The following is a 27,825-nucleotide window of genomic DNA, read 5'->3' as shown; positions in this document are numbered from 1 at the left end:
GCAAGAGATGATACGCAACCTGATACTTCGTCTGAGGGGACACAATCCTACAGGATCTGGACAATAACAGTGGAGGAGTCAGGCCTCACCCGCGCCCTCTATCTTTTTTCTCCGCCTCGGGGTACTTGGGAATAGCAACCAGAAACTGATATTGGTCAAGGATGGCCTCGAGTGACGACCAGATAGCCGACGCGGAGAAAGGACGCTCAACTGTTACCCCCCTATCACCAAATTCAATCGAAAGAGAACAAGGATCGTCGATAGAGCTAGACCCAACTCTGTACCTCGACGAACCGAAATCCAGCCACAAATTTCTGCAGTGGACCCAGCGAGTCGAGCATCTCCTTGGCCTCGAAGCCCGCGGCATACATCGTGTGAAAACGAATGAGCAGACGGCAAAGACCACGCTGGGATTCTGGCAGATTGTCATACTGTGGCTCTCCATAAACACTGCCCCTCAGAACATAATACTAGGAAGCATTGGCCGAGGAGTCTATGAGCTGGGTTTCGTAGATGCGACGCTCTGCGCCGTATTTGGCGGTATCTTGGGATGTGTGCCTACAGCTTACACAGCTGGGTGGGGACCCTGGTCTGGAAATCGCACGATGGTACGTGTTGATGCAGTAATGCAAAAGACTTCTCTGACGAGACTGAGTCTAGATCGGTGCGAGATTCTCCATGGGCTGGTGGCCTGTGAAGATCTGTGTTCTGCTCAATTTGGTCATCTTGATTGGATACGCAATGATAGACGCCGTCATCGCAGGCCAGATGCTTTCTGCCGTTTCTCCTCACGGCAGTCTCACTGTCGAAGTGGGAATCGTAGTCACAGCAGTCATTACTTGGGCGGTAACGACGTTTGGAATCAAAATATTCCACCATTTTGAAAGGTGGGACTGGAGGAAATCTGTAGAGGGGCCTGCTGACACGGTCCAGATATGCGTTCATCCCTCAAATTTTGGCTCTTCTGGCCCTAGCTGGGACTGCAGGGCCAAAATTTGACACTTCTTCCCCATCTGCCGTAACAGGAGCAACTTTGTCGGGAAATCGTCTTACTTTCTTCTCCATCTGCCTCAGCGCAGCTGTTACCTATGCGCCTGGAGCGGCCGACTTTTTGGTCTACTGCGATCCCAAAATCGCAACACGCTGGAAGGTATTTGCCGCCACCCTCTTCGGCTTGTCCCTCTCGTTTGCTTTTACCTTCACCCTCGGGGCCGGGTTAGCCTCTGGCCTCGAGAACGATTCGACCTGGGAAGCAGCAGGCTCCGGATCCGGCGCCCTAGTCGTCGCTGGCTACAACGGCCTCGGGGGCTTCGGGAAGTTCTGTGCGGTTCTGTCAGCTCTCGGACTTATTGCCAACATGGTACCGCCGATCTATATCTCTGGCATCAATTTCCAGATCCTGGGCAGATGGTTTGCTATTGTTCCTCGATTTTTATGGACTACATTCGCTTGTGCCGTCTCTGCGGTCTGTGCACTCGCTGGAAAAGATAGCTTGTCCGCGATCTTTACGAATTTTCTTGCCCTCATGGGCTACTGTGAGATTATCGATTCCCTCCATTCTGTTCGTGCTGATAGCGTGGACAGGGGTCGTGATTTGGATTGCAATCACACTCGAAGAGGAGTTTATCTTCCGCCGCAGAGGGCCAGGCTTCATCTGGAGCGACTGGAGCAGGCAAGAGAAGCTGCCAATCGGTATTGCTGCTCTCGTCTCGTTCTGCGTTGGCTGGGTAGGCTCTGTGCTTTGTATGGCACAGTTCTACTTTATTGGCCCAATTGCCGCGCTGGTTGGAGAGTATGGTGCCGACATGGGCAATTATGTCGGGTTCGCCTGGGCAATCATGGTATATCCGCCGCTGAGATACTGGGAGTTAAAGATGTTCGGGAGATGATGACACGCAGAAGGTTCGCCTGCTGGAGACGGGTCTACTTCGCATGGCTCTTCGATCAGGGCCTTTGATTCGTAGAGGACACCTGCTATGTCATGTAGTAGAGGCAGTAATGTTGACCAGAATAAAGCTTATTGAGATTGAAATTTCGGGCGAGGAAAAACATCATCATATTCTAGTTTTACTCGTGGGACGATTGAGCAGCTAATGAAGGGATCTACCGCTGAGTTAACTCAACACGCGTAAAGACTGAATTAAACTCACAGTTAGTTAAGTGAGTTAATTTCGACTCAGTTTACTTTGAGAACAACATTTCGCACGTTCAGTCAACTTGCTGGGTTATCTTGGCTCAAATTGAAATAAAACGCTTTAGCTTGCGCTGAAAAAGATAGAAGGGGTGGTATCAAATACGAAGCAGGCATTTCTGTATAATATATGTCTTCGACGACAATAATAATATAACATGATCAGTGTAGTACCAGATCAAAGGTGATCTATAGCTATAACGAGATATATTCAACAATTATTGAGGTTCGAGGTTTCCGTACGAAATCATACGGAGCAAGCGTATTATTATCAAAGCGCAACATCTAAATTTAAATTAAGGGCCAGACCACGGAATTAGCTTTGAGTTAGACGCAGAGTAAACCAAATAAAGTATGCGCAAGATTTGATGACACATACTCCATAGTTATAAGTACTACTAGATACGCAGGTCGGCAGATCAGTCAGTGATCGTTAACTCTTGAAACCTTCCACCTTACTGACTAAACTCATGGCTATGGCGCTGATCCTCTCTAACTCAGTGAGTTAACTAGGCTTTCAAGATTCCTGTGATGGCGATACCACGTACTACTACCTAATTTCCAACTGCCATGCCTTATCACGCACCTTCTTGGCTTCCTACGGACAATGTGTTGCCTTCAAGACATCAGCTAAGTAAACGAGCTCCTGAATCCGTTTAACCGAAACGCTTTGAAGACTCCTCTTCTCTTCTTAGGGGTCGACGCGTGATCTGAGACCTAGGCGTCGATCATCAAAACTCCGTAGAACCCCCTACTCCAAACCTTCTTTGGAATACATACATATTTCAAACCATGAGCAATGGCGCGATTCTGCGAGGCTGGCCAAAATGCCATGGCTCGATTTTACCGCCGACGAATTCTGCGCCTACTGAGCGTCCTCCTCATCTTGCTGGTCCTCCTATATGTCCTGGTGGCATACGAACCGGTTCAACTACCCCTGATAAACCATGCCTCGAAGAAGATCCAATACGACACATATCCCACTTACGAGTACACCTCGGTCTATCGGCAGACAGCGGACCTGGCATTCGAAAACGCTCTCGATGAACGCCTGCGTGAGCTTCAACGCGAGACTCTCGCCCAACTCCCGCCCGAGCAGCAAAACCTCGCAACGAACCTCACCATATGGCAGGTTACAACCGCGGAGGACGCAGAAGGTCTGAAGCAGTGGACGGAGCAGTGGAAGAACAACAACCAGGACTGGTATTACAGTCTGATCACGTCGCCGCCGGCAGAGCTGTACAGCCACTTCGAAAGCATACCTGAGATTGCCGAAACGAACGACGTGTCGCAGCGGGTGAGGGATGATCTGACACGGTATCTGCTGCTGTGGTGGCACGGCGGGCTCTACACGGAGGTCGATACGTGGGACCGGATGCCAATGCGGGATTGCCCGCCGGTGGTGGACGTCCTGCGAGGCCAGCAGCACGTCAGCTTGATGGTTGGTATCGAGAAGGATGAGCCGTACCTCAGTGCCGAGCAGCTGCGGAACTGGCATTGGACCAGGAGCTTCGGATTCGGACTGCAAACGGTGTGGGCGCCGATGAAGTTCGATCCGATTCTGAGGACGGCAATCGTGCGGACTATCAGCCATGCCAGGACGCAGAACTCGAGGGCGAAAGAGTGGTGGCGGGGGTCGGTGGGAAAGTACATGGCGAAGACGGATGACTCCGGGGAGGTATCTGGCAAGGGGATGTTCACGGATCTTGTGCTGGAGGTGCTCAGTGAGAATCTCAAAGAAGATCACAAGATAAGAGATAGAGCCGCTGGGCTCGAGAGGAGGGTTACGTGGAAGAAGTTTCGTGCTTTGAAAGAGCCGGTCTGGTTGGACCAGAGACAGCTGAAGGAAGGTAAGGAGAAAGACATGAGGGGCCTGGCGGTCCTGCCGGTCACTTACTGGGCGAATGGACAAAGTCACAGTAACTCTGGGGCCTACGATCAGCTCAACGCGTGTGTAAACTGGGTCCCTGGCTACAGGCCAAAATAGGATCGAGGAGAGAAGGCATTTGGATGGTTGTTTTGATACCCCAGTTTGAACTTCACCAAGCAAAAAACTTCCATATTCAGTTCAGTCATTCCATATTGAATTTGCTATGGAAAAGCACATCATGTCCAGAGAAAGCTAATAGGCCACCATGCTGCTGTATCAAACGCTTCGAGTATGCGTTGACAGGTGCTTTCGAAATTGTAGAACAGGCAACCACCACTCTCACCATCACTTCCGCCATCACTCTCACCACCACCTTCACCACCACCTTCACCAGATATCCTAGACACATACAAAATGCGTCTTGACCTCCTCTCTTTAGCCTTTAGCAGATCCTGAATCAAATCGACTTCCAGCTGGCAATGGCAAAAGCAAGGTGTAAAAAAGAAAAAACAGGCTGGAAAGAGTACCAGGCTACTCACTACCAGCAGATTCAATCATGCATAGCAGTCTTCAAATCCAGATGGTGAGTGCAAGGGTCCTTTGAAAAGGTCGTCTGCAAGCCCTTCCAAACCACGGGCAGATGCGAATGATAGCCATCACCCCCTTTCAACGTCGAAGCTTTCTGGTCCAGGTCCTCCTTCACCTTGATCGCCGAGGCAACGTCAGCAAAGACCACCGTCGCGTTCCCACCGTTGTACAGCCAGACCAGCTGCACGTTCTCCTCTCCGGCGACCTTGTTACACAGCTCCTTGAGATGGCGCTCTCCAAAGATGAAGAAGAACTTGCCCTTGACGATCGTGAGGCGGCGAGTGGCAAACATAGGGGCGCCCATGGCTTTGATGCTCTCATCCGCTGGCAGGGGATCGCCGCGGACGACTTCGACGATGAAGCGGAAGCGCTCGGGGCGGCTCTCTCTGCGCTCCTTCTGCATGGCGTGGAAGAAGACGTCGGCGTCGGTGGCGTACTGGAAGACGATGCCGCAGAAGCGGGTGTTGCTGTCCTGGTCGGAGCCGAACTGGATCTTGGCCAGCGGGCCTTCGCACACGGCGTTCGAGACGTCAAGCAAGGTCAGGTGCTGGGGCAGGTTGAGCAGGAAGATCACGCGCATCTGGTCGCAGAGAGGCTCCTCGCTCGTGTCGACCACCTGTGGGATGCGACCGATGGGATTGAGGCGGCGTGTGGGTTGAGATGTCTTGCGCTGCTGGGGATGCAAGTCGATGATGGTCGTCTTGGGGTCGGAAGAGCTGGCAATGTTGGCCCAGGAGGAAGGCTTGGCTGGCTGAGCAGGGTCGACGACGGTTGGAGTTGATGTGGTCTGAGCCGATGCGGTCTGAGTCGATTCGGTCTGAGTCCATGCGGTCTGGGTCGATGCGGTCTTAGTTGATGCGGTCTGAGTTGATGCGTTCTTAGTTGATGGTCCGACAAAAGGGGTTGAGGCCTGTCCCTTCTCTGCGAGGGCAACTGCTGGCTGCTGTAGCTTTCGTGCCGCGCTGTTCTGAACCTTTGGGATGGCCGGCAACGAATTCTTGACTTGCGCAGGTGGAGGGGGCGACGGGTGTCCGTGAATGGATGATGGGTTCTCATTCTTGGCCGGTGCCTTAGCTGTCGGGTTTTGAAGCCTATACCCTCCCGTTGCGATGAGAATGTCGCCAGTTCTCCAGGCCTTGCTGACGGACAGCGGGAAGCCACTCTTGTGAAGGCTGCCATGCAAGGCGTTGAGCGCGTCCATGGCATCATCGGCATGCTTCATGATGACCCACCGGAAGGTGTGTTTCGAGGTCGTCGAGATCAAGGTAGGCGACTTGATGACGCGACCGAACGGCACGAATATGTCTCGGAACTCGGTGGTAGATAGTTCAAAGGGGACACCGCGGACATAGAGCGCGAAACCGGCAGCCTCCTCACCGATGTACTTGCGAGGCAGGCCGGGGATATGGTGGATGAAATCAAGCCCCGCCTCGGTGATCCAGATATCGTCGCCACTGGGCTCCTTCAGATCCGTGATATCGTTCCAGGTTATCATAGGGGGTGCGAGCGTAACGTACACCTCATAGGTGCGAGCCATCTCGGGCGATTGGGGTCGCCGGCCATTTCCTCGGGGATCTCCACCTTCTTTGTTGGGCGCGACAGCGCGAGGTCCGCGGTATGGTTGCATTGTGTTCGGTCGTTGTCGATTGGCAGAGGAGACTGTGAGATCAGTGTTAGCAAGGCGCTGCGCGTATATCCAAGTGGTGGTGTCCTTGCCTTTGTGGTGTCGACGCGTCTGTTGTTGAGGGTTTGTTGTCGTGGAGATCGATCTGATCAGGTGAATATATTGTCTCCAAGCGAAGATATCAGGCTAGTGGGGATACTTCGGCCCTGCGTCTTGATATCCATCCATTCACCTTTGAAGACAGGATGGTTCGCTAAGATCAAACTTGATTCGGCTTATGATATTTTTCCTTGCTTCTGTGGCGCTCCTTGAGTGTTAAATAGCAAAAAGCAGTCTGGGCTAGTCTACTTGTGTGGTCCGTCGTCGCATTCTAACTCTTCCAGATATCTATACCGGTCTACGTCCTGAGTCCATTCTGAGGTCCAGATCCGAATCCATACCAGAGGTCCATGTTATCGCGATACTTTGGGCTAGAGTAACAAGAGCTCTTAATAGTATGCTGCTCCATTCTCTCTGGGTAACATGGCATAGATATGCATGCGCAAAGTGTTCCGTGCCTATTCTCTAATGGCCCTGGCTTCCTGGGAAATCCATCTTTCACGCGGATCGTATGTAAAGCACCTAGCTGATAATTGACCAGATCACTTCTACTTGAGCATTCAGCGCGTGAGGCCCTTGTTTATACGACAAGTGTGTAGTGAACTGTCATACTAGAGGCCCGCTTCAGCCTGTCCAAACTCTTTTCCAGGCCGAAGCCAACGGCGACAAGTGTAAGAAATACCACAACTGCGCCGCGCCGAGCTGGCGCGATTCCCAAAGCCATGATGTCCTGAAAGTGCCCTTTCGCTGAGTTGTATCCCCGGTGATACCTCGATCTCCCTTCCGTACCGTAATGCAACTGGGACATGCACGCCCACACGCACGCTCTATCAAAATTGACACGCCAAATTCATCTACCCCCCTGGGACGAATCCTTCCGGAATAACTGCTATCCTCGCAAAAGATCTATCGCCGTCTCAGCACCAGACAAACCGCTCGCTACATACCCGTCTCCCAATCCAATTACGGGAAGAAAGAAAAGAAAAAGGCTCGCTACCAGACAGGAGGATACTTTGCCACATGGACTCCCGATAGTCTATATGGGGATATGTGATTTGTTGGCTGAGCGGCTTTATTGGAAAAGGAAGGATACTACTAGATTGTTTTGTAGAGTGGTGTAGAAGTAGGGAAAGAAGTTGAAAGATATAAAAACATGTCCACGCCATTGGATGGAACCGATCGGCCGGGCTCGCTTGGATGAAAGTAAACAAAACACCCAATTAACGATTAACCTCCATAATTCGGGGCAACGCTCATGGACCCAGGTAAGATTCGTGCGAAAGAAAATAAGTTATATGAGAAAGGAATGATAGGTACAAATCTCACATTACATGTACGCCCTCAGCGCATCCATGCGCTGCTAAGCACATTCATTATAAACCAACAAACTTACAAAACCATCGCCTGCCAAGCCACCGGTTCCTTGCCCACCCAGCCAAACGCCATATAAGATCAGACCCCTCGGCCATCCCCAAACTAACCTAAGCCAGTCGCCCAAACCCCCTCCTAACCCTCCTCCACAGCTCACCAGCCATCGCATCCCGGCCCTCTCGCGTTCTCTGCACCGCATCCTTATTCTCCTGCGCGCGCCGATACAGGTACTTCATGCACTCGCCCGTGCTGCCCCAGACCAGGTACTTGTAGGCTCTCGGGACATCCACCTCGGCAGCCGCATCCGCTCTCTGCCTTTCGCGGGCTTCGCGGCTGGCGAGCACGAGCTCGCAGCTGACTTCGTCGGCCATGCCTTGCAGCTGCGCGTAAACGATGTCGATCTGATTCGGCGACACGCCGAGCTTCTTCTGCTGAGTGCACAGCGCTTGCACCTTGCGCACGGATGTAATGTTGTGACCTGCTAGGACGACGGCGACGGCGGGGAATTTCTGATCGGCTTCGCTGGGTGCAGGTTGGAGGGTGGTATTGTATGTGCGTCGGACCAGGCTTTCTGAGATGCCATCGTACGCCGCATCCGTATCCGCCTTTGTATCGTGAATCAAATGCCTCGGATCCGATCCCAGATAAGCACCTCTCACCAGCTTCACCCCCAACGTGAAGCCTCCCTTCCGGGCAGCAGCGAGGTGGCTCGCTAAAACTGCTGGAGCACCCTTTAAGTAGGCTTGGTAGGTACCATAGATGACAGCCCCGTTTGCGCCCTGGTTATACTTCTCCATGTATTTCAGCGTCCACGCATCGATACCCGGCTGTAATGCAGCTTGCTCAGCATCAAACAGCAGCTTGACCCCCCTCTCCCTCGCCAAGTCGCACACGGAATCAATGGCCTCTTTGAGCGCCGGTGACGGCTCCGCTTGCTCCGACAAATCGTGTAGAGCTTGGGCGCCCGCCCCCGTAAACTTCAGCGCCACGAAATCCCCCGGGCGCGTCATGCGAACTGTTTCCAGCGTGCCATTTGCCCAGGGTATGATTTCGTCGCGGATGCATGCTTCCGCGGCTGCAGGGGAGAGACATGCGGTTTGGGATTTGTCGAGCACAACTTCTTTCGCGTAGGCGAGGATGACGCCGGAGAAACCGAGGGAGCGCAGGCTGTCGACTGTGGCTTTTACTTCAGAGGCGGTCTCACCGGCGCAAAATTGGGCGTAGAAGGTCTTCTTGAGGAAGAGGCGAAGGAGGGGGTTGGTGTCGGGAGAGAGGAGGGGGGAGTGGGAGTGTGCGAGCTTGTCCATGATGAGGAGTGAGGGCCGGAGAAGAAGCTGGGGGGTATTAGAATGGGTCAATGGTGACGAGGGAAGGAGGGAACTTACTGGAGAAGAAGATATTGACATGGTTGCTAGTGATCTGAGAATAGAGCTGAGAGGAAGAATGGATAGCGGGGTTGGCCTCGGCATCTTGGGCGTGGCAACCACCTGGTCTCTTGTGTTTGTGTCTGCGGCTGTTGAGAACCTATTGGTGTCGTCGTAGTTTGAAGGAATTGCCGATCGACGTGCGAGAGTCTGGGAAGAGATGTGTCTGCGCGATACACGCATGGCGTTGCCACTAAGCTTGGTTTTTGTTACTGTCCTTGACATTGTCATGGGAGGTTACAGGAAAGAGAGATGAGGTGAATATATGTGAATGGATGTGAAGGGTTGTGATGTGAGGTGAGGTGAGTTGAGTTGAGGTTATTGAGAAAGTGACTTGAAGAGCAACAAACCGGAGAAGTATGTGTTACTTTAGAGTCTCTGGTATCCTGTGTTGATATAAAGTGATCGGACGATCGAGGAGGGGTCATTCATAAAGCGACTCCTTATCTAACGTCTATCGTCTAAGCCGTGGTTAAGCGACTAGCACGAGCAATTGAGGCAAATGATTGGACTGGGGCGTTCCGGGAATCGGAGCCTCGGAAGCCGGCGCGGCTTAAGGGAAACTTACTTGATATATCACGTGCCCGTCCCTGTGCCCGTGGCCGTAACGGCCTCCTGACTCTTAGTCTTCGTCTTCCTTGTCCATTGTCCCAGTCCCAGAACCGATGCGTATCCTGGATATCTCCCCCGCGCGGCTCCCATGGCATCTTGTGCCAGCCCGTATACCACCCCGATGGCCAATCCCGTCTTTGCCGTTCTCGCCGCCGTCGTGACAGGGAAGCGGTCTGTGGCAGGCAGTGAGCTAAGCTGGCTATGTTGAAGGGAAGGGAAGGGGAAGGAGAAGGGAAAAGAGCAAAGGGAAAAGAGCAAAGGGGAAAGAGCAAAGGGAAGAGAGCAAAGGGAAGAGAGCAAAGGGAAGAGAGCAAAGGGAAGAGAGCAAAGGGAAAAGAGCAAAGCGAAAAGAGCGAAGGGAAAAGAACAGAGGGAAGCAGGAACATATTTGTACTTACTCCATAACGAAAAACCACCTGCAACCGACAGACTGGCCACCACCGTATTGAAAAAGTCCTTGGTCCCGCGGTACCGATCCAGCATATCCTCAATCGTAAAGAAGCCCGCCGTCCAGATGCTGACTTTCCCTCCCATCCAAAATCCCTCCTTGACCCCGGCCAGAGCCATGTTGTAGTTCTTACTCTTGTGGTAGAGGTACCACCCGGTCGGCGTCGTCGGCAAGCGATGTGCATTCTCAGCGCGGAACCGGTAGCCTGCCATCTGGCTGCCATGCGATATGCCCAACACCAGCCCTGCGGCGAAGGATATCGACGTCGCCAGAGTGAGTCGTATGCCGAAGGGGAACGACATGCGGGAGTCCGTCTTGAGTCTTCCCATTGCCTCCGTATGCCATTCTGCCCGCCTCTTCTTTTCCTCCTCCTCACTGTCGGTTGCCATGATGAGTTGGTTGGTTGGTTGGTTGCTGAACGTCGCGGTTACGCGAGGCTGAGAGGATTCGTTACCCAGCCTTACAATGATCTCACAGTACGCAGCCGAGCACATGATATCGTGGGGTTTTCGCGAAGGCCGTCCTCAGAATTTTCAATTTCACGACCCTATTGATTCGATCCTGACGAACGCCCTGCAAGATGGTGGGTGAATGTCCACGGCTCTGGTGAACTGTAATGCTAACACACCGCAGGCCTCCTCGAGCGAAGTCAAATCCACCGCCCTCACCCTCCGCTTCAAATACGGCCGACAAACGGTCTTCCTCTTCACCGAACCCCTCACGCCCTTCCCAGACATCCTCAAAGAACTTCTTTCCACCCTTCGCGAACGCTACCCGAAAGGCATGCCGACCGGAGACCCCGAGGAGTTCACACCGATCCCTGACTCGGGCATCGATGTCGTGCTGGGCGTTCCCAAGGACCTCTACGATTTGAGCAAAGGGTGGGATGGATTGAAAATTCTGGGTCCGGGGCTGGAGGAGACGCCAAAAAGTTTGGGTCTGAAGGAGAGCACGCCGATTGCGTTTGCGTTTACGGAGTCGGAGGCGTGGCAGAAGAACAAGACGTTCCATGTTGAATTTAGTAACGTGGAGGAGCTGTATCCGGACGAAGAACAAACATGAAGACTGGGAGCGGCATCCGGAGGTGTGGCGTTTGGGGGTAGGCGTATGGATGACTAGCTGGACATGGGCATTTGGATGGGGGGCGGATCTTTGTTGGCAAAACCTCTGAAATTACGAAGAGGAGACTACGAACGTTGAAAAAGACCACGGAGATCAACAGTTCTTACCTTATACAATGAATCGATAAACTGGGCTATAACTCGATTCCAAGAAGCTTCTTGCAATCTCCCTCCCCTCAGACCTAATCCTTTCAGTCCTCTTCATATACGAAAAGACCAACAGACAAGCAAGGGTTACTTACCAAAAGCATCACCCATGAGGAAGAGCCCCGAAAAATGCAAGCTCCAAAACTCCATACGATCTTCTCCCCAATTGCGAAGCTCTTCAACTCGACCGCTAGGGAGATCACAAGTATCCAATCAAGCTATTGATGTTGGCAATCTTTCTCTCCTTTTTTTTTCCAAATTCCTGCCCCCATCCGCTCTGTCAATTATCAATCCCACAACTCTCTACACCAAGGTAAGCTATTGAAACCACACTTACATCTTCATACACACCCCCAGCCACATGTATCAGGCGTCCCCATATTCGACGCCCCCGTGTCGAATCCAGGGCAACCTCGGCTCCCCAGATTCTTGGCAAGATCTCGGCAGGGCTTGACAACCGACTCCTCCCCGCAACGTCAACCCATCCAACTAGTTGTAAGTCATCAACCAGCAAAACATGGCCACCTTGCGCCCCGACCGGATCGCAGCTCAATGCATCTCTCTCGAATACCATGTCCGTCTCTACGACCAGCCTATCCCATAAGCCTGACCCAAATTCCAAGACCTGAACATCTCCGCGCAATCGCAACATCCCAGACCCCTCGCTCTCATCTCCATTCTAGGGCATTGATCGCAAAGGCAATATACGCACCCAGGAGAGCGGTCATGGCGGTCCCCAAAACAGAGCTGGGGAAACAATACATGTCATCTTCTGCCAAACCCGTCAAGAAGATCTCGGAGCCAAGGCCTAGCGCAAGGTATACCTCCCTACTGTCGCGCCTCTCTCTTCAACCCACGCACCAATGCTAACACAATTTACTGCATCAAGTATCCTTCTCATCTCTCCCCGCAATGAGATCCTCCTCCTGCACCGTGTCCGCACATCGTCCTCCTTCCCCTCTGCGCACGTCTTTCCCGGCGGGAACCTCTCTGCCTCGCAAGACGGCGCGATCCCCGGCCCGGAGGACGAAGCGAGACATGTGGACGGACGGGCGTACCGAGTCGGTGCTATAAGAGAGTGTTTCGAAGAGAGCGGGATCTTACTTGCGCGGAAGAAGAACGGGGAGGGCTTGTTGGAGATTGAGGACAGTGTGAGGGAGCAGGGGAGGAAGGATGTCCATGCTGGGAGGGTGAGGTTTGAGGAGTGGGTTGAGGGACTAGGTGGGGTTGTTGATGTTGGTCCGTTCGCCCCTTTTAAACATTCCTAAGCGAGGACGACTCGCTTGTGTGTTTACTAACTCTCCCGGGTCATCTGCGCCTAGTTCTTTGTACCCTTGACCGTCGGAATTATCGTGTCTTCAAGAAGTAATCGGGCTAACCCTCGATCAGATGCACTGCTCCCTTTCACCCGCTGGGTAACACCAACCAACATCCCCAAGAGATTCACAACGCAGATGTACCTCTACTTCCTCCCGCTCACCCAACCAATATCCTCTCTCACCCCTTCGTCCGAAATCCCCACGCCGACCTCAGACGGTGGCGTAGAGCACACAGCCGCGCTCTTCGCGCCCTGTTCAACATGGCTCTCCCTCGCACGCGCCAACGAAATCATCCTCTTCCCGCCCCAATTCTACCTCATGCACCTCCTCTCCCCCTTCCTCTCCCCCTTCCTCTCCCCATCGCTCGAACTCTCCTCCCAAATCCTGCAAAGCCAAAGAGACCAAGTCCTCCACTTCCTGCAAGGCGACGGCGGCGACGGGAAGGGCATCCTCTGGGCCGACAAGGTGATGAGTCCCACCGGCTTCCTGATGCGGAAGAGTGACGGTAGGAGCGTGCTGGCGCTTAATAGGCCCGGGCCGGAGTTGGAGGCGAGGGGGGAGGGGAGGGGCGGCGACGAGAAGAGGGTTGTGCTTGTGAAATTTGGGAAGGAGGGGCCGAGGGATGTGGATGTTAGGGAGAAGAGGGAGGTTCTGGCTGAGGAGAGGGTGGAGGCGGGGGCGAAGTTGTAATGGGAATGGAGGGGGGGAGGTGTGCGCTGGGATGCCAGATTTGGGAAGAAGAGACGAATCCGTATCTATGTTTGTGAGACAGCTGCTTCGCGCTAGTTAGTAAGTAGGTGTTTCTTGAAGGCAATTCTCACTTGACGACTTGAGGCCAAAAATCTTGGCCAATGGTGGGTCCCTCTACGGACGGAAGGTTAAGCGAGTTTAGCGGACATTCTCTGAGAGTTTAACTAGGACAGATCAGTTCAAGAGAAGATTTGTTGCAATAAGAGAGTTTGTGGGGTCTTAGTTTGATTCAGTGAGTTTGTTCGGCATTTCTATCAAACATTTCTTTCAAAGATACGAAAGCTAAAAGTTTCAGATGCATAATTACATGCATATCTGCGAATTCGTCATCGACCATCAATAACTCTATAACAACTTTACCCATCTGAACTTTAACTCCAACTTTTCAGCCAACTACTTCAAGCAGCTGCATCACTTGATCGAGCTTCAATTGCCCCACTAGAAATCAAAACAGTCAGCCAGCGTCACGAGCGAGAAACATGGGCAAGGGCCGCCGTCCATCCATCACTTACACTCCAGCATTTGTTCTCAAGAATCGGAAGGTCGAGCTCATAAAGCGACACCGAATATAGATCAGCCACATACGCCGAGATGTCCACTACAAAGTCGCTTGAGAGAGACAAGCCCAAGCTGTTGCGACACGCCGTGCTATTTCCCCACACCGGAACCGTGACGTTGCTACCACCAGCACCACCCGCCTGCAGCGCGAGCGTGACGTTGAACACGTTCACTATCTGAGACTTGACCATCAACCCCGCGTCGAGCTCAACGAGCCCGCTGAGGAAGCTGGCGCCGAAGCCCGCCGTCAGGGCCAGGTAAGGGCTCACCTCAGCCTGGACGGCGCCGGAGATGTCCACGTCGTAGCTGTAGACGGGTGTCCAGCCCTCGGTGTACGATTCTTTGCTGTCGAGGAGATCGAGATGCACCAATCCGCCCTCGAGACTGGCACCCAGCTCGGCGGACATGGCGACGCTGCCCGCGGCCGAGGCGTCGACGCCGAGCCCGAAGCCGATCTTCGGGCCCATGCTCAAGATGCCAGCGATCTCGAAGGCCGAGACGGACACATCGGCGGCCTGGAAGTCCCACTCCGAGGCGACGCGCGGGATGGTGGCGTTGGCGTCGATGGTGGTCCCGCCCTCGGCGTAGACCTCGAGCTCCAGGTAGAAGGTGGTGAACTTGAACCTCCAGAAGTCGTAGGAGACGCGGCCGCTGAGGTTGAAGGAGCCCGAGAGCCTGGTGTCCGAGGCGGTGATGAGGACTCCGGGGTCGTTGACGAGCGTGATCTCGGACGGGAAGTCGCTGCTGAATGACGCCGCGATGTCTCGTTTGGATACTGCTGCTTCTGCTTCTGCGCCGGCCAATGTGGCGGGAGTCAAAAAGGAGATATCCATAGTCTCCGTGCAGGACTCGAAAGATGTGGGCGTGGTCGATGCGATGATCGTGTTGGTTGAGCTATTGAATGTGAGGCCACTGACGTAGTAGAGCCCGCGTTCGTAGGGTGCGTCGCAATTGCCGAGGTTGTTGGTGAAGATGACGAAAGAGGAGGATGGCCAGGTAGAAACACTCTTCTTGTAGGTGTTTCTGCTGTTGAATGTGATCGCTACAGTCCAGTGTGTGCATGCTACTCGGCTGATGTCGGGAATATCTTCGAGAAGGACAGAGGGGTGTTTCATGCCGAGAGAGACTTCTGCGGCGGCAGTGCTGGTGTTGGATTCGTAGTAAAGAGTAAAGTTCTTTTTGGGGGTGATGTCTGTGTACTCGGTCATATTGACAGGCGAGTCGAAACTGTAGTCTGGGGAAAACGGGCAGTCGTATCTCGACACGGGATCTAAGACGGTGATGCCCGTGTTGGCTGTAGCGAGAGTAAGGAGCGTTGCAGCTGCAGCTGCTGCGAAGCTGGAGGAAAAAACCATGGCGAAACTACGAGAGTACAGTCGGCCAAAAGATCCAACGACAACAATTGACAAGACGAGGAATGAACCACGAGGAAAACGAGAGTCGAGAGGGATGAGGAGATAGTCCCGAGACAAGTGAAGTTCTCTTTATAAGGACGACATCCGTGAGGTGAGTGAACTCATGACCAGGGGTCGGGACAACTATCGGTGCCACCTCCACCTCGACATCGTCCCCGGAACGAGAGAGTTTTCGCAAGAGAGTTGCAGGTTGTTTGCGGGTGGATCAAAGAAGTAAGACTAATGCCAAGGATGATCCACAATGCCGACTATAAATTCAAAACCTTATGATTTGCGCTCGCGTAAGACAGCATTATTGAAATCTTGACCTGTGTTGGTAAAAGTATCGTTCGGATATAATTATCGACCTGAATCGCTGCCGTGTATTACGCCATACTGTAATACTACGGTCCCAGGCGTAAATACTACCGGTACTCCTCGAGGGTAGAGTAACCAGGGGTTTTAAAGTGGAAACTAAACTTTTGAGGCACCCTCGAGGGGTAATACCTACTTAGGCCTGTACCGTGGTAGCTTGTCATTACTGTAACTCTTGTACCGGTATACCTACTAATACTGCGTCACCGTAAATCTTAACACCGGTACTTTCGAGGGTATGATAGGTATATGATGAGAGAACGAGCCGGAAGGAAAGGCGAGATAATATCGATTTACTAACACAAAACTCTATTGATTATCGTCATCCACTCGACACACAGCCTTTACTAACTAAGGCGACGCATTCATACCTTTGTCAATTGTCGTCGAAAGCCAAGATCTTCTATATATTTTACTACGTACTTACAGCAATTGGTAAAGCAAACTAAGCCACTTTCAGAAGGAGCAAGATCGAGTTGCTCTTTTGGATCTAGCTTAGACCTGTAAAGAAATTGGTTGGCGCACCGGAGCACACTCTACCAAAAGACCGAAAACCTAAGAAATCAATCTGCGAATTCGTCCACACTGCTTTTGCAAGAGCTTTTGGATATGCCTTCCGCTCCAAAAGCAAATGGAAAAGCCGTTCAATTTGACGAGAAAAATTCCTCGGTGGTCCGTGGAGAGGTGCTCGTGCTGGAGCTCATCCTGACAACAAGGAGTGCAAGCATTCAGATAAGCTCCTCCCAAGGTCGGGAATTCCCTTGTCAGCCCTGCAGCAGAAGAGAGTCAAGAGACCCCTCAACGCGGAATAAAGTGCGCTTATCATAAACAAGAATGCAAACATCGTGGTGATGGTGGAACGATGCGCCATTCCCCTTTTTCAAATCTCGACAGGCGAAATTCCGGCCCGATTGCCGAAGCACTTGCGCCCAAGACCCCTGAGGCTTATCCAGCCGCCGGAATACTGGGGCCAACACGTACGATATTCGGGCACTCCGACTGCAATTTTTTTGTCCCCAGCATACTCTACTCGATTGACATAATCAAGTCTTTTGGCGCACAAATCCTTCCCGTACTCGGAAGCTTGTATCGTAAACAAAAACGCGCTTTCCAAAGTTCACCAATATGGTTTAAGCGAGCCCCTATTGCAACTTGCGAGCGGCAATTTCACATCATCTTTGAGTTCCAAGGTCCAGAACACTTGCAGATTCATTGGGCAACAAAACGTTCGCCAAAGAAGAAGGTCATTCCTCCACTCCAGATCTTGGATAGTTTCTACATATTGCTCACATAATCTGCTTAATTTTGTAGCGGCATCAAGCAGTTTTTGGGACGGAGTTGTCCTATGATTGAGGCAGGCAGGCAAGCAAAGTGGAGAAGGTGACTTGGACCTTCACATAACCAGAGCCAACTCTCCACATTCTCCCACTGATGGTGCCCCTATTATCCTTCCTCCCTTCACTCAGGGGCTCAAAATACGGCGGCGAATTACTGCTCAGTAAGACTAGACTTCGGAATATCACAAGGACCGAATGCAGACTTTTACAGATGCTATACACAGCCAGCTGAACATCTTGCCCGAATTCGTTAAATGCGAAAAGAAATCGTCAACGAAAGAGCATAAAAAAACCGAATGCAAAGCCAGCGCACAACTAATAACGCTATTCAAACAGAGCCGAAGCCATTATATAAAAAAAACATATCTATCAATGATCAGTAACGACTCCTCGAACCATTCCTTAAGCTCTCCCTCCACAAGCAGCAAATACTCTTACTCTCACACCACTTCTTGACTTCCTTTGGATCCACTTCCCCATCCCAGCCCACCTTCTCCAAGCCTCCTGTATTCAGCCAAACCGCCAAGTCCTCCAGGATAATGGGGTCGTACAAAAGAATCTTCTCGTGCCAGCTTGGATTCGACGAATCCTTCGACCGTGGGGCAGCAGTAACCGCCGAGGTAATATGCTTGAAGAGAAGCTTTTGGGACGATATTGGGGAAAGCTCGACACTATCGTCGTTAGTTGATGATGTTATCGTCAAGGTGAGAGGTTTGATTTTCATTTGAGCGGGCGTACGGCGAGGCGATGGCGTGGTAGGTGTATCTGAATCAACGATATCTTCGACTTCCTCGGTCCTTTTTTGCGTCCCCTTTGGCGTTCGAATTTGTGATAACGGGGTATCACTGTCCATTTCCAAAAACTCCACAGTAGTCATGGCTTTTTTCCGAGGGGACTTTGCTGCGGCTTTCGCTGTTGATGCAGATGAGCCATCTCTCCTTGGTCTTCCTCGGGCCCGTTTTGGAGATATTTCCTTTTGGCTCGACACTGGCGCATTTACTTTGGCCAGCGACTGCCGCGGGGTAGGTTTGTTGTTTGTGCTTAAGCTAGCCAGAGCGGCTCTGTTCTTCCCTTCCCAGCACCTCTCCAACAGAGTGATCATCGAACTTCGGCTTTTGATTGGTTTGAACCTGTAAGATGCAATGTCTTTTGCCAGTTGCGCCGTCGTGTAGGCGTTAAAATCGGGCATGGTGAGGTCTTTCGTCTTGGCTACGATAGTCTTACGCTTAGGCGAGGCAGTCCTCCGCTTCGGCGAGGGCGGGCTGGCTTTTGGAGACTTGCTAGATGCAGCTGCTTTGGTTAGCTGGGGAGACGGAGGTTCTGATACGCTAGTCGGCGGTGGTGTAGGTAAAGGTCCCGAGTTCTTGGCATCCTCGACGGGTGGAGGGACTGGAGGGACTTGAAAATTTTCGATGGGCTGTGGCTCTTGTGAGATACTCTGGCTCAACACTTCGACATCGTGCCAGAACTCTTCGTCATCATCGTTAGGTATGGAGCTAGGTATGTCAGAGATATCCAAAGCTGGAGCCTTCTTCGTGGCCACGGGAGACGAGTCTGCCAAGTCAACCATCTCAATGTCTTTTAGTTTTCCACTAGCGTCCCGAGAAGCAGCAGACCAGAGATTGCGCTTGGTCGAAATAGAAGCCTTTCCACCACTCGCAATTGTATGTGGTGCGGACTCTAGGAGGCAATCTGCCAAAGGATCATCATGGTCAATCTCGTTAGACGCTAGCATGGCTTCGTGCAAGTCACGAAGGAGGGTTGGAGAATCTTCTCGTGCAAGCTGACTCGATGTACCAAATACAAAGTCTTGGTTGCCGACTTCTTTCAGAGCCGATGCGGGAGATAGCAGAATTGGCGCCTTCGCTAACCCTTTCTTGGCTTTTAACCCCCCTTTGACAGGGGTTTTCGAACGCGGCTTTTGTGGAATCACGAATCCATCAGATGTTATTCGCTCCGTAGTCTGCAGTGGAAAGTACTGCAGCAAAGGAGCCGGAATTTGGGGCAGTTCGTCCACGTCCTCGGCCTCGGCATAAGCGGACGTCGCTTGTTCTGTAATTGTTCTGGCCTTCTTCTTGGGTGCTTTCCCTTTTTGGGGGGACGCAGACGCAGCCACAGCGGTAGCAACGCTCGTTTTGACCAGTTCCATGAGCTTGCGCTTTCGGGTGGCCTGTACAGTCGATGTTTTCTTGCTGTTGGTGGCGTTTTCGGCTTTCATGAAGCTGTAGCTTCCGATTAAATCCGTGAGTCGTCTCGTCCTTTCTCCTGACACAATCGAACTAGCCGACGCCGGGCCATCAGCAAATGGGTCGATGCTCAGCGGTGTTATGGCCTCAGTGTGCGCAGTTGGTGGGGGAGGAGTCCAGGCAGTCCTTCTCCTGACGGCCTCCACAAGTCCGTAGTCTACAGAGTCTTGGAGAGTGTCTTTTTTGGGCACTGCGGTTTTCAAATTTAAAGCCCCATCTCCAGACCCGGTTGCCGGAGGTTTTGTGACCTTTCCCTTGGGGAGTTTCGATTGGGGATTGATATCGGGTTTTTTGGCCCTGGTTTTGCGAGTTGGCTTCGCTGTGGGGGTATCATCCGCCAGAGTCTCCTTGTCGGCCTTCTTAGCTCGTGGCTTCCGTGAAATAGGCTCCTTCACAGCAACCCCTTGCCCGTCGACAGTATCCGCCTTCTTTGCCCTTGGCTTGCGAAGCTTCTTCACCGGCTCGTCACACTCGCCCCCGGCATCCTTCTTTGCGGCAGTCTTTCGAGGTTTTGCCACTTTTGCTTCTCCATTATCCACCTTCTTCGCTGCGACTTTCCGCTTCTTAGGATTCTTGGTTTTCGGGGTCGGATCCGCCGAGATAGCATATTTATCGTGGATATTCGCGACCGCTCGTACATCGTCCAGGTCCTTCGAGGAGGCTTGGTTCAATAGAGCCGAGGCGGTTGTGAACGATGCCGAGGCATTCTGAGGAACCGGCGACTCTCGACCGCGTGCAAACAAAACCGGAGCCTTCTTGTTGATAATATCCTTAATCGAGGGAAGTGGCGGAGACGAAGACATGTCGAACGTTGCCAGATGTCGAGGAGGGGGCGAGGACGAAATGTTGTAGACGTCAGCCATTTTTGGCAAGCTCGGCCTGATGCGCCGGATGCAGATTGATACGAAGGGAATAGACGACAGGATTGTTATAATAATGGATCATATCCGGAGGAAGGAGGTCGTGGAAAGGAATATACGATGAACCCAATGCGTGCCTCCTTTGTTCACAGTCGCGACTCAAACTTGGCCTAAACTCGATTCGAGCACCAGATCATGTGACTGTCGTTTAACTTAGCGCGCCCACAGGAGCCTTCATCTCGAAATTCTTAACACGACGGTAGCATCACCTTAAACCTCAACAGCCTATCCACCTCAAAAACTACCGCCAAAATGGAGAACGACAAGGGAGAACTCGTTGACCTGTGAGTTTCTTCGCCTGCGATGCCATCTTCCAATGCTGATCGCAAACCACAGTTACGTCCCGAGAAAGTGCAGCGCAACAAACCGCATCATCAAGGCCAAGGACCACGCCTCCGTCCAAATTTCCATCGGAAAGGTTGACGAGAACGGGCGTTTCACCGGGGAGAGCCAGGTCTACGCCCTGTGCGGCTTCGTACGAGCAATGGGCGAGAGCGACGACTCCTTGAACCGATTGGCGCAACGCGATGGTCTTCTGAAGAACGTCTGGACCGGAAGCTCCCAACGCTAGACTGTTTATCGAGGCTACATGGTACGGAATACACCCACACAGTTGTGGAATGTGGGTGGCTAATGGGGTAGCAGATTTGCGATTTCGGGATGACTTGGGCTGGCATTGGGAATGATCACAGGGGCGGGAAGGAATGGGCATCGGGCGGTTGCTGAGATAGTCAGTTCCTTGTCTGCTCACAATGCGACATCCTCTCTCAAAATCGACTGCCGCTTTTCGTGAACTCCACGGATTCGAATATTGCAACGGCTCATTTAAACTCCTCGTACCCACTCCCGGGTGACCTTTTTGTTCGAGGAGCAAAACTTGCTATTTCGATAGCACCGAGCCGGAGATTGACAAACTGGCCTTCTGAAGAGCTGTGGCGTTAGAGCATCTCGTCGGAGCACAGATACGGGCCGGACAGCCAAGTCGGAATTCGCAAGATCTTGGAACGGGAGTGGGAACCGTGGCGATTTTGGGCATCTTCACTCAAGTGAGGGGAGACCAACCGCCAAAGCTGATTCTATGATCTCAACTCTCCTTGCAATTTTCTTTCTTTTTCCTAATATCGACTTTGAGCATCCTTGAACGTAAGCTAGCGCTCGACCTCAGGCTTGACTATACGAGACAGAACTGAAGGGCTGGGCGATTCCCGAGGGTACAGATGCTTCAACAACGATGGTTCTCGCACATCCGAGACGGGCGCGGAGAAGTTGCCAGCTAAGACGAATGCCTTGTGCTGTGCGGGAGCCGTGGTGCGATAAGTACCGTCCATTCGTGATTCCTTGATTGAATAACCTTGAGAATTGACAGGAAGCCCTTAAATGGGAAGCTATCCCCTGCTAAACAAATTAGGGCTCTATATTTCCACATCGCAACCTCTCAGTCATTCCATCTGAACAAATGTAATCCGGGAAAAGGGATTGCTCCGGCGGCAAATCCGAAGCGGAGACGACTTTATAGAAGGTCGATATTAGTAGGAGCATTACACACATTGAGAAGGCCGAGAGAAGGAAGCATTGTGACAGGACGTTTTGGCCGAGGAGGATATCAAAATCAATAGATGGCCTACACATGAAGCCTGTGAGCTGTGCCGCTTCCTGGCATACGGATTGGCTTGACACTCGCCAAATACCTACCTGTTCTCCGATTCTCCAGCTTGAGGATATGCCCGGCTATGACATGAAGCCAGCTTTGTTCCATGAGTACCAGTGGAGTCTGTAGGTAGTTCTAGTCAATGACCAGGCTGCGACTTAAAAGCTATGCAAGAAGTTCGTGATCCAGAAAATTATTGAACTCAGAAGGACTTGAATCGCGTTATAGATGCAATTAAAACCAGCTCTTTCGATCAGAATGGGCCTTTGTATTGTATACGTAACAAGTCTTTGAGTTTAGTAATCACGAAGAGAAGATGTTGTGCCTGGAGAAAGTCCGGCAAATATTCGGTGAAACCTTAACTCTCCATGAACCTCTTCACCTCCTTCGTCTTCACCACCACTGGTACTTTCTTTTTTCTTCGACAACCCTCCCTCTTTCCACAAACAAACCCGCCACCATGGCAGACACAGAAATGGACGTCGATCAGCCTCTCTCCCCAGAGCAAAAACAAGACACCAAGAATTCTGCAATGACAACCCGCTCCGATGCGACAGCCGTCCGCTCCATCGAAGGCTGGATCATCCTCATCACTAACGTTCACGAAGAGTCTAGCGAGGAAGACTTGAACGAACTGTTCGCAGACTTTGGAGAGATCAAGAACCTCCACCTGAACTTGGATCGCAGAACAGGTTACGTGAAGGTAAGATTTCGGCGCAAGGCTGGGACTCTGTAGACGGGCTGACAGTTACACGCCAGGGGTATGCGCTGATCGAGTACGCAACCTTGGATGAGGCACGCAAGGCGATTGATGCTTTGCACAATACCAAACTGTTGGATCAGACAATCGAGGTTGATTTCGCGTTCGTTCGTCCGCCCCCAGGCAAGAACTCCAGACGACCTGCGAAGGGAGGAAGAGCGAGAAGTCGGAGTCGCAGCCCAGCTCATCGGGAGGACCTGGATGACTGACGGGATGGATGGCGAATAAAACTGCGAGCAGTAAAGCTGCGGCGTGTGTGTGGCCGATGTGTCCAATGGAGAGGCATGTCGGCGCGTGAGGGATGGCCTTAAAGGTACGTGGGATGAAGATGTAGTGGCAGGAGATTCTTGCTAAAAAAAATCCAGTGCCTCAAATGAAACGATTCCTAATCTTACGAGACTGTCTACCTATCGAGCAGTGATTCAGCGACAGCGAGGACATACAGTCTTCGTTTTCAGAGAGACACCTTCAAACATACACCATCCGCCGCTGAAGGGTGAGATAATAGCACCTGTGCAAAGGCTGGATAACAAGCGCCAACGGGTATTGAGTACAATAGAATCTGTTCAGAAAGTTCATGATATGCCAGAAGACTGACAGATGAGCTTTAGTGTGTAAAATCCTAAAGTTTTAAGGAGGAAACCAAAACTTTGATCCGTATCCGATACAGATACCGCTGCCAGCCGCCTCCCATCGCTCACCATCTCTCGTCGTCAACCAACAAAGACCGGGAGATTTCAGCATGCTCATGCCTGATTCCTAATATGCCTCTCTCTTCGACTTGGTATCCTGCCTCCAATGCATTCTTGACGGACGAGTTGACCAATTCTCCGCATGAGTAACACAGCACCTCATCCAAAAACAGCTGAGCATCAAAGGCCGAGCACAATTTCCTAAAGGACTCGAAAGTCGCCGTTGAAACCTTTTGAACAATTGCGCTTTTTCTAGATTGACATGGCCTCCATACTGGTATTCTTCAATCGGTTTTCCTATGTTCATAACGATGCGCCGCCCTTTGCCGTGCAGAGAACCGCCGTCCCGAGATGCATCTTTCACAGCCCTCAAAGCTTCTGGTATGAGCCTCACATATGCCATTTCTGAGAGATCGGCCTGATTCCCTGTTGATTGAACAGTCCTGTCAACTTCTCGCATCCTAAGCTATCCTTGAGGTGGACCGTCAGGTTCTTGAGATGCACCATTTTGCCGACTGCCTCGAATTCCCGTTGGATACCCTGGATGGAAATCCAATCTCCGTCGGGCTCCAGGTAAATAGTGTGTACGTAATCGGCAATTTGGTAACAATAGGGACGAGGTTTAAAGCCTGACAGCTGGACCATCTTCTCCTCGAAGAGGAGATATTTGTACTTGTAGGTGGCCTTGCATGTGCGCAGAAATGCCAGGGACAAATCGGCAAGCCTCTTCATCTCGATGCTGTAGAGCTTTTGGATAGGCGCTCTAGATCAACCACTTTCTTAGCGACTCTAGCTATTGCGGTAAGTTCAGGTATTAGACTGGGGTTGGTTGAGCTTTCTCATCTCTTCTTCCACGGGCTTTACTGAAGGCTGCCAGATCTTGATCCTATGACTTTGAGAATGGTCGAGTAAAGCAAATATAGCATAACAGGCTTCAGTAGTGAAATCATACTCATGTCCCTGAATTGCCCAGCTGTATGTAGCCAGTGTTCTCGTATATTTGCAATCATATATAGAGCTACCTACTGCATTCGTGGTTAACTAGTAGGGTAATAGTAGGGTCAAAGCCCCAAGTCCGGCTTAGTGAGGGGCAGTCCGAACTCGGCCCGCACAAGCTTGAATCATTTTTTATCGGGAATCTATAACCACCTCTCTGGAAATTTTTCATCAGATCGGAAAAGGTGACTTGGCCGGTACGTGATATTCCAGTGTGCTTTCTTTCATGCATCTAACACAATCCAGAGTGGTTATGGCGCTAGTTTCAGGACAAGAAGAATTACTTCCCGTTCATACTAGTTCGAAAGAGCGTGGGTTCGAGGTAAGATAAAGCACCAGTACATGACCGCTATCAGAGTCTGATGATTGCCTAGTCCCACAGTCATCAAAGTTATGTTTTTCGCGATTTTTGATTTTAGATTGTAGTTTTTAGGGGGGGAAGGGTTTTGGCCCCGTATACATCAGATGCCGTCTTGTCGGTAGTGCTTGATGAGTCAGCTTCGCCTCGCTAAGGTCCAGGGCCAAAGTAGAAAAACCAGAAAAATCCGATGTGGGATCGACATACTACCGGTAGTACTAGTATATAGTATATAATAGCATTTATAGTTAAGCTTGTTTAAGCCGTCCGCGCATTGCGGCTAAAGAGTGGGTGTCACATCAAAACAATCGTTCCGGCACGCATGCGCACGGTAGAGGTTGGTTGCTCTCTATGCTTAGACTTATGTTCACGGCCGTTCCAACTCGGACGTACATTTTGCTTTGTTTTTTTGACTGAATCGTGAATCCTCCTTTTGCCGAGACCAAGAGATGGACTGAGCACGATCACCGCCTCACGAGGTTTAACCCTGCGCTCAAGCCTCCTGAACCAACTACAAAGGACTACTCTTGCTCTGCACGACCTCAACCTCAACCTCAACTCCCACTCAATTGCAGTCAACAACCACAACCATGTCATGACCATGACCGCGTGGACTATCCCCACTCTTGCTATCAACTGATCGATGCAAGTATAGATAGATGTCTTCATACTTTCTTTCCTCCTTGACCGTTGCCCAGCGTGCCTCGCATTTCCTGGCCTCCCCTCCGCCGCCCTCACCATGCTTCCCACGATTCGACGACTCCAGGTTCCAGTAATTTTCGTATGGATACTCTACGGTGTAGCCCTTGTGCGAGGGTCAGTTCTGAGCGCTCCCGAGTCTCAGAAGCCTCTTGGGCATATCGAGAAGCCTCTCGATGAAGCCAAACAACCTCAGACGATCGCGGCACTACTTAACGCGCTGGACGTGTTGGAGCACAAATACTATGCGATATGGGAGGGCATTTGGCCAACATCGATTGACTGGACATCTGCGGTGATAGGGACATATCTATCCGCCTCTCTACACACCATCTCAACATCCTTCCCCTCGTTCCCCTCATTCAAAACCGCCGACAACATCCTGAACAGATACTTTTCGCAGCTCTCCGCCTCGTACTTTGGCCAAGATTCTTTCGCCTTGCGGCAGGAAGCGTACGATGATATGTTGTGGGTAGTGCTGGGATGGTTGGAAAGCATCAAGTTCGTCAAGAGTCATTCTGCGGCCCACTACAGCGAGAACGAGATGCCCTGGTATGGCGAGCAATGGATATCTTCTTTTGCACACCGGGCGCGGATCTTCTGGGACTTGGCCTCCCAAGGATGGGATGTCTCCCTCTGCAACGGTGGCATGATCTGGTCGCCATATCTGGTTCCGTATAAGAACGCCATCACGAACGAGCTCTGGATCACGGCTTCAATCTCCATGTATCTATATTTTCCCGGCGACGAGAATAACTCGCCATTTGGACTGGCCACCCCGACTGCAGATAGCCCTGGAATTGCACACGACCCGAAGTATCTTGCGGCGGCCATCGAGGCATATAAGTGGTTGATTGAAAGCAACATGACTGACAAGCAAGGCTTATACGTTGATGGGTATCACATCTCTGGGTGGTCAGGCAGTGATTTAATGAACGATTCTAAATCTAACACTAAATGCGATTCTCGTAATGAGATGGTGTATACGTATAATCAGGGCGTACTGTTATCGGGCCAACGTGGACTCTATGAGGCAACTGGTGCTCGATCGTATCTCGAGGAGGGCCACAAGCTCGTTCAAGATGTCATTGCTGCTACAGGATGGAGCTTGACGCGCAACGGTGTCCTCGCCGACGATGTAACACCTGGTCGCAAGCTGGGGAACTGGCATGGACTTGGTCGCTCTGGCATCTTAGAAGAAGCGTGCGATGCAGAGGCATACTGCTCTCAAGATAGTCAGACGTTCAAAGGCATCTTCTTCCACCATTTGACGCTGTTCTGCGCCCCGCTGCCGGAGCATCTGGTCCTCCCCAGCGAGTTGTTTCTCAGCAAAGATGCCAGAAACGAGCTGCCTGGGAATCCACGCGAGGTGAAAAGGTGGCATGACCAGAGCTGTGCGCAGTATGGCCGCTGGATCAAACACAACGCTCAAGCAGCGCTCTCGACGATTGACGCAGAAGGTAAATTCGGCATGTGGTGGGGTGCCCCTCCACACACTGAGCACGACCCCGTTGCTGAAGTCGAGCTGCCTCATGATGCTATAGATTATCGAAATATGGGCATCCCTCAGCAGTGGAATAACAAGGGAAGTGAGGATAGGCGAGACACCCCCCCAAAGAACCGGGACTCTCAGCCTCCTCATCAGGATGGTAAGATTAAAGCCACGGATCTGAATGATAGAGGGAGAGGGAGGACCGTAGAGACTCAAGGCGGCGGCATCATGGTCTTGAGAGCCCTGTGGGAGCTGGTAGATTCCAGATGAGTGGTGGACAATGAACTTGTACCAGTGAGCCGCGGCTGCGGCTGAGTGTACGTATAGCTCTAATTTTCAACGATGAAAAATTAAATGAATGAACGAATGCATCGAATGAGGTAGTTGGCATTGTCTGTATATGTGTAGGTATTACTAGGCTCATGGATATGAGAACGGGCGGTAGTGGGTGCATGTGCATCGGCTTTCTAATGTACGCAAGGCGTTCTTATGTACCTTTTCAGATTGTGTGGATCCGGAGATAGATGCCGAAGTAATTCAAAGTCCTGGCTCCTATATATATATATATATATAATTTTTTTTTTTTTTTTTTTTTTTTTTTGATGTGGGGGGAGGAGAGTGGTTTGGGGTTGGCTTATTTATTCATGTGTGTGTATGTGTGTGTTCGTGTGTGTAGACAGCGAGGTTTACTGGGTATCAAGGGTTTGAATGAACTTTTCGTTTACGTTTGAGCTTTTTTTATCGATGTGTAGTGGAGGGTGGGAAGTGGAAGTGGAAGTTGAGTCG

General features: G+C 51.6%; 14 protein-coding genes across 15 annotated transcripts; 8 read left to right on the top strand and 6 right to left on the bottom strand.

The window, feature by feature from the left end:
* Nucleotides 1-161: 161 nt before the first annotated feature.
* Nucleotides 162-1,889, top strand: L3040_007493 (uncharacterized protein; the record flags this gene model as incomplete). The annotated part of the gene is made up of 4 exons (XM_007291304.1): nucleotides 162-608; nucleotides 661-887; nucleotides 934-1,535; nucleotides 1,585-1,889. The coding sequence occupies 4 exons, from the start codon at nucleotides 162-164 to the stop codon at nucleotides 1,887-1,889; spliced, it is 1,581 nt and encodes a 526-aa protein (XP_007291366.1).
* A 1,101-nt stretch (nucleotides 1,890-2,990) lies between these two features.
* On the top strand, nucleotides 2,991-4,178 carry L3040_007492 (uncharacterized protein; the record flags this gene model as incomplete). Its single annotated transcript, XM_007291305.1, has 1 exon — nucleotides 2,991-4,178. The coding sequence occupies one exon, from the start codon at nucleotides 2,991-2,993 to the stop codon at nucleotides 4,176-4,178; it is 1,188 nt and encodes a 395-aa protein (XP_007291367.1).
* Nucleotides 4,179-4,611: 433 nt separating this feature from the next.
* On the bottom strand, nucleotides 4,612-6,276 carry L3040_007491 (uncharacterized protein; the record flags this gene model as incomplete). The annotated part of the gene is made up of 1 exon (XM_007291306.1): nucleotides 4,612-6,276. One exon carries the CDS (start codon nucleotides 6,274-6,276, stop codon nucleotides 4,612-4,614), a length of 1,665 nt encoding a protein of 554 aa, XP_007291368.1.
* A 1,577-nt stretch (nucleotides 6,277-7,853) lies between these two features.
* On the bottom strand, nucleotides 7,854-9,149 carry L3040_007490 (uncharacterized protein; the record flags this gene model as incomplete). The annotated part of the gene is made up of 2 exons (XM_007291307.2): nucleotides 7,854-9,077; nucleotides 9,129-9,149. The coding sequence occupies 2 exons, from the start codon at nucleotides 9,147-9,149 to the stop codon at nucleotides 7,854-7,856; spliced, it is 1,245 nt and encodes a 414-aa protein (XP_007291369.2).
* Nucleotides 9,150-9,743: 594 nt separating this feature from the next.
* L3040_007489 (uncharacterized protein) lies at nucleotides 9,744-10,721 on the bottom strand (the record flags this gene model as incomplete). Its single annotated transcript, XM_007291308.2, has 2 exons — nucleotides 9,744-9,952; nucleotides 10,178-10,721. 2 exons carry the CDS (start codon nucleotides 10,719-10,721, stop codon nucleotides 9,744-9,746), a joined length of 753 nt encoding a protein of 250 aa, XP_007291370.2.
* Nucleotides 10,722-10,807: 86 nt separating this feature from the next.
* On the top strand, nucleotides 10,808-11,289 carry L3040_007488 (uncharacterized protein; the record flags this gene model as incomplete). The annotated part of the gene is made up of 2 exons (XM_007291309.1): nucleotides 10,808-10,810; nucleotides 10,861-11,289. The coding sequence occupies 2 exons, from the start codon at nucleotides 10,808-10,810 to the stop codon at nucleotides 11,287-11,289; spliced, it is 432 nt and encodes a 143-aa protein (XP_007291371.1).
* A 932-nt stretch (nucleotides 11,290-12,221) lies between these two features.
* Nucleotides 12,222-13,504, top strand: L3040_007487 (uncharacterized protein; the record flags this gene model as incomplete). The annotated part of the gene is made up of 3 exons (XM_007291310.2): nucleotides 12,222-12,313; nucleotides 12,385-12,734; nucleotides 12,885-13,504. The coding sequence occupies 3 exons, from the start codon at nucleotides 12,222-12,224 to the stop codon at nucleotides 13,502-13,504; spliced, it is 1,062 nt and encodes a 353-aa protein (XP_007291372.2).
* Nucleotides 13,505-13,962: 458 nt separating this feature from the next.
* On the bottom strand, nucleotides 13,963-15,477 carry L3040_007486 (uncharacterized protein; the record flags this gene model as incomplete). 2 transcript variants are annotated; one of them, XM_007291311.1, is made up of 2 exons in its annotated part: nucleotides 13,963-14,002; nucleotides 14,150-15,477. In XM_007291311.1, the coding sequence occupies 2 exons, from the start codon at nucleotides 15,475-15,477 to the stop codon at nucleotides 13,963-13,965; spliced, it is 1,368 nt and encodes a 455-aa protein (XP_007291373.1). The 2 variants fall into 2 exon arrangements, with proteins under 2 accessions (XP_007291373.1, XP_066010771.1); XM_066154884.1 differs by having other exon boundaries at nucleotides 13,991-14,002; nucleotides 14,077-15,477.
* Nucleotides 15,478-17,604: 2,127 nt separating this feature from the next.
* L3040_007485 (uncharacterized protein) lies at nucleotides 17,605-20,337 on the bottom strand (the record flags this gene model as incomplete). Its single annotated transcript, XM_007291312.1, has 1 exon — nucleotides 17,605-20,337. The coding sequence occupies one exon, from the start codon at nucleotides 20,335-20,337 to the stop codon at nucleotides 17,605-17,607; it is 2,733 nt and encodes a 910-aa protein (XP_007291374.1).
* Nucleotides 20,338-20,646: 309 nt separating this feature from the next.
* L3040_007484 (40S ribosomal protein eS21) lies at nucleotides 20,647-21,120 on the top strand (the record flags this gene model as incomplete). The annotated part of the gene is made up of 4 exons (XM_007291313.2): nucleotides 20,647-20,678; nucleotides 20,731-20,869; nucleotides 20,966-20,986; nucleotides 21,040-21,120. 4 exons carry the CDS (start codon nucleotides 20,647-20,649, stop codon nucleotides 21,118-21,120), a joined length of 273 nt encoding a protein of 90 aa, XP_007291375.2.
* Nucleotides 21,121-21,542: 422 nt separating this feature from the next.
* On the bottom strand, nucleotides 21,543-22,150 carry L3040_007483 (uncharacterized protein; the record flags this gene model as incomplete). The annotated part of the gene is made up of 4 exons (XM_066154882.1): nucleotides 21,543-21,686; nucleotides 21,746-21,789; nucleotides 21,941-22,015; nucleotides 22,087-22,150. The coding sequence occupies 4 exons, from the start codon at nucleotides 22,148-22,150 to the stop codon at nucleotides 21,543-21,545; spliced, it is 327 nt and encodes a 108-aa protein (XP_066010770.1).
* Nucleotides 22,151-22,502: 352 nt separating this feature from the next.
* L3040_007482 (uncharacterized protein) lies at nucleotides 22,503-23,428 on the top strand (the record flags this gene model as incomplete). Its single annotated transcript, XM_007291314.2, has 6 exons — nucleotides 22,503-22,745; nucleotides 22,802-22,905; nucleotides 23,048-23,115; nucleotides 23,168-23,219; nucleotides 23,324-23,345; nucleotides 23,414-23,428. The coding sequence occupies 6 exons, from the start codon at nucleotides 22,503-22,505 to the stop codon at nucleotides 23,426-23,428; spliced, it is 504 nt and encodes a 167-aa protein (XP_007291376.2).
* A 328-nt stretch (nucleotides 23,429-23,756) lies between these two features.
* On the top strand, nucleotides 23,757-24,916 carry L3040_007481 (uncharacterized protein; the record flags this gene model as incomplete). Its single annotated transcript, XM_066154881.1, has 8 exons — nucleotides 23,757-23,875; nucleotides 23,936-24,067; nucleotides 24,279-24,295; nucleotides 24,372-24,402; nucleotides 24,666-24,687; nucleotides 24,737-24,740; nucleotides 24,791-24,812; nucleotides 24,865-24,916. The coding sequence occupies 8 exons, from the start codon at nucleotides 23,757-23,759 to the stop codon at nucleotides 24,914-24,916; spliced, it is 399 nt and encodes a 132-aa protein (XP_066010769.1).
* Nucleotides 24,917-25,587: 671 nt separating this feature from the next.
* Nucleotides 25,588-27,309, top strand: L3040_007480 (uncharacterized protein; the record flags this gene model as incomplete). Its single annotated transcript, XM_007291315.1, has 1 exon — nucleotides 25,588-27,309. One exon carries the CDS (start codon nucleotides 25,588-25,590, stop codon nucleotides 27,307-27,309), a length of 1,722 nt encoding a protein of 573 aa, XP_007291377.1.
* Between the last annotated feature and the right edge of the window lie 516 nt (nucleotides 27,310-27,825).

Source organism: Drepanopeziza brunnea (genome assembly GCF_022702325.1).
Source record: "Drepanopeziza brunnea f. sp. 'multigermtubi' strain 214-2 chromosome Unknown ctg13, whole genome shotgun sequence".
In the NCBI taxonomy this organism is placed as follows: Eukaryota; Fungi; Ascomycota; class Leotiomycetes; order Helotiales; family Drepanopezizaceae; genus Drepanopeziza; species Drepanopeziza brunnea.
The sequence above is the reverse complement of the archived record's forward strand: the minus strand, read 5'-3'. Positions and strand labels throughout refer to the sequence as shown.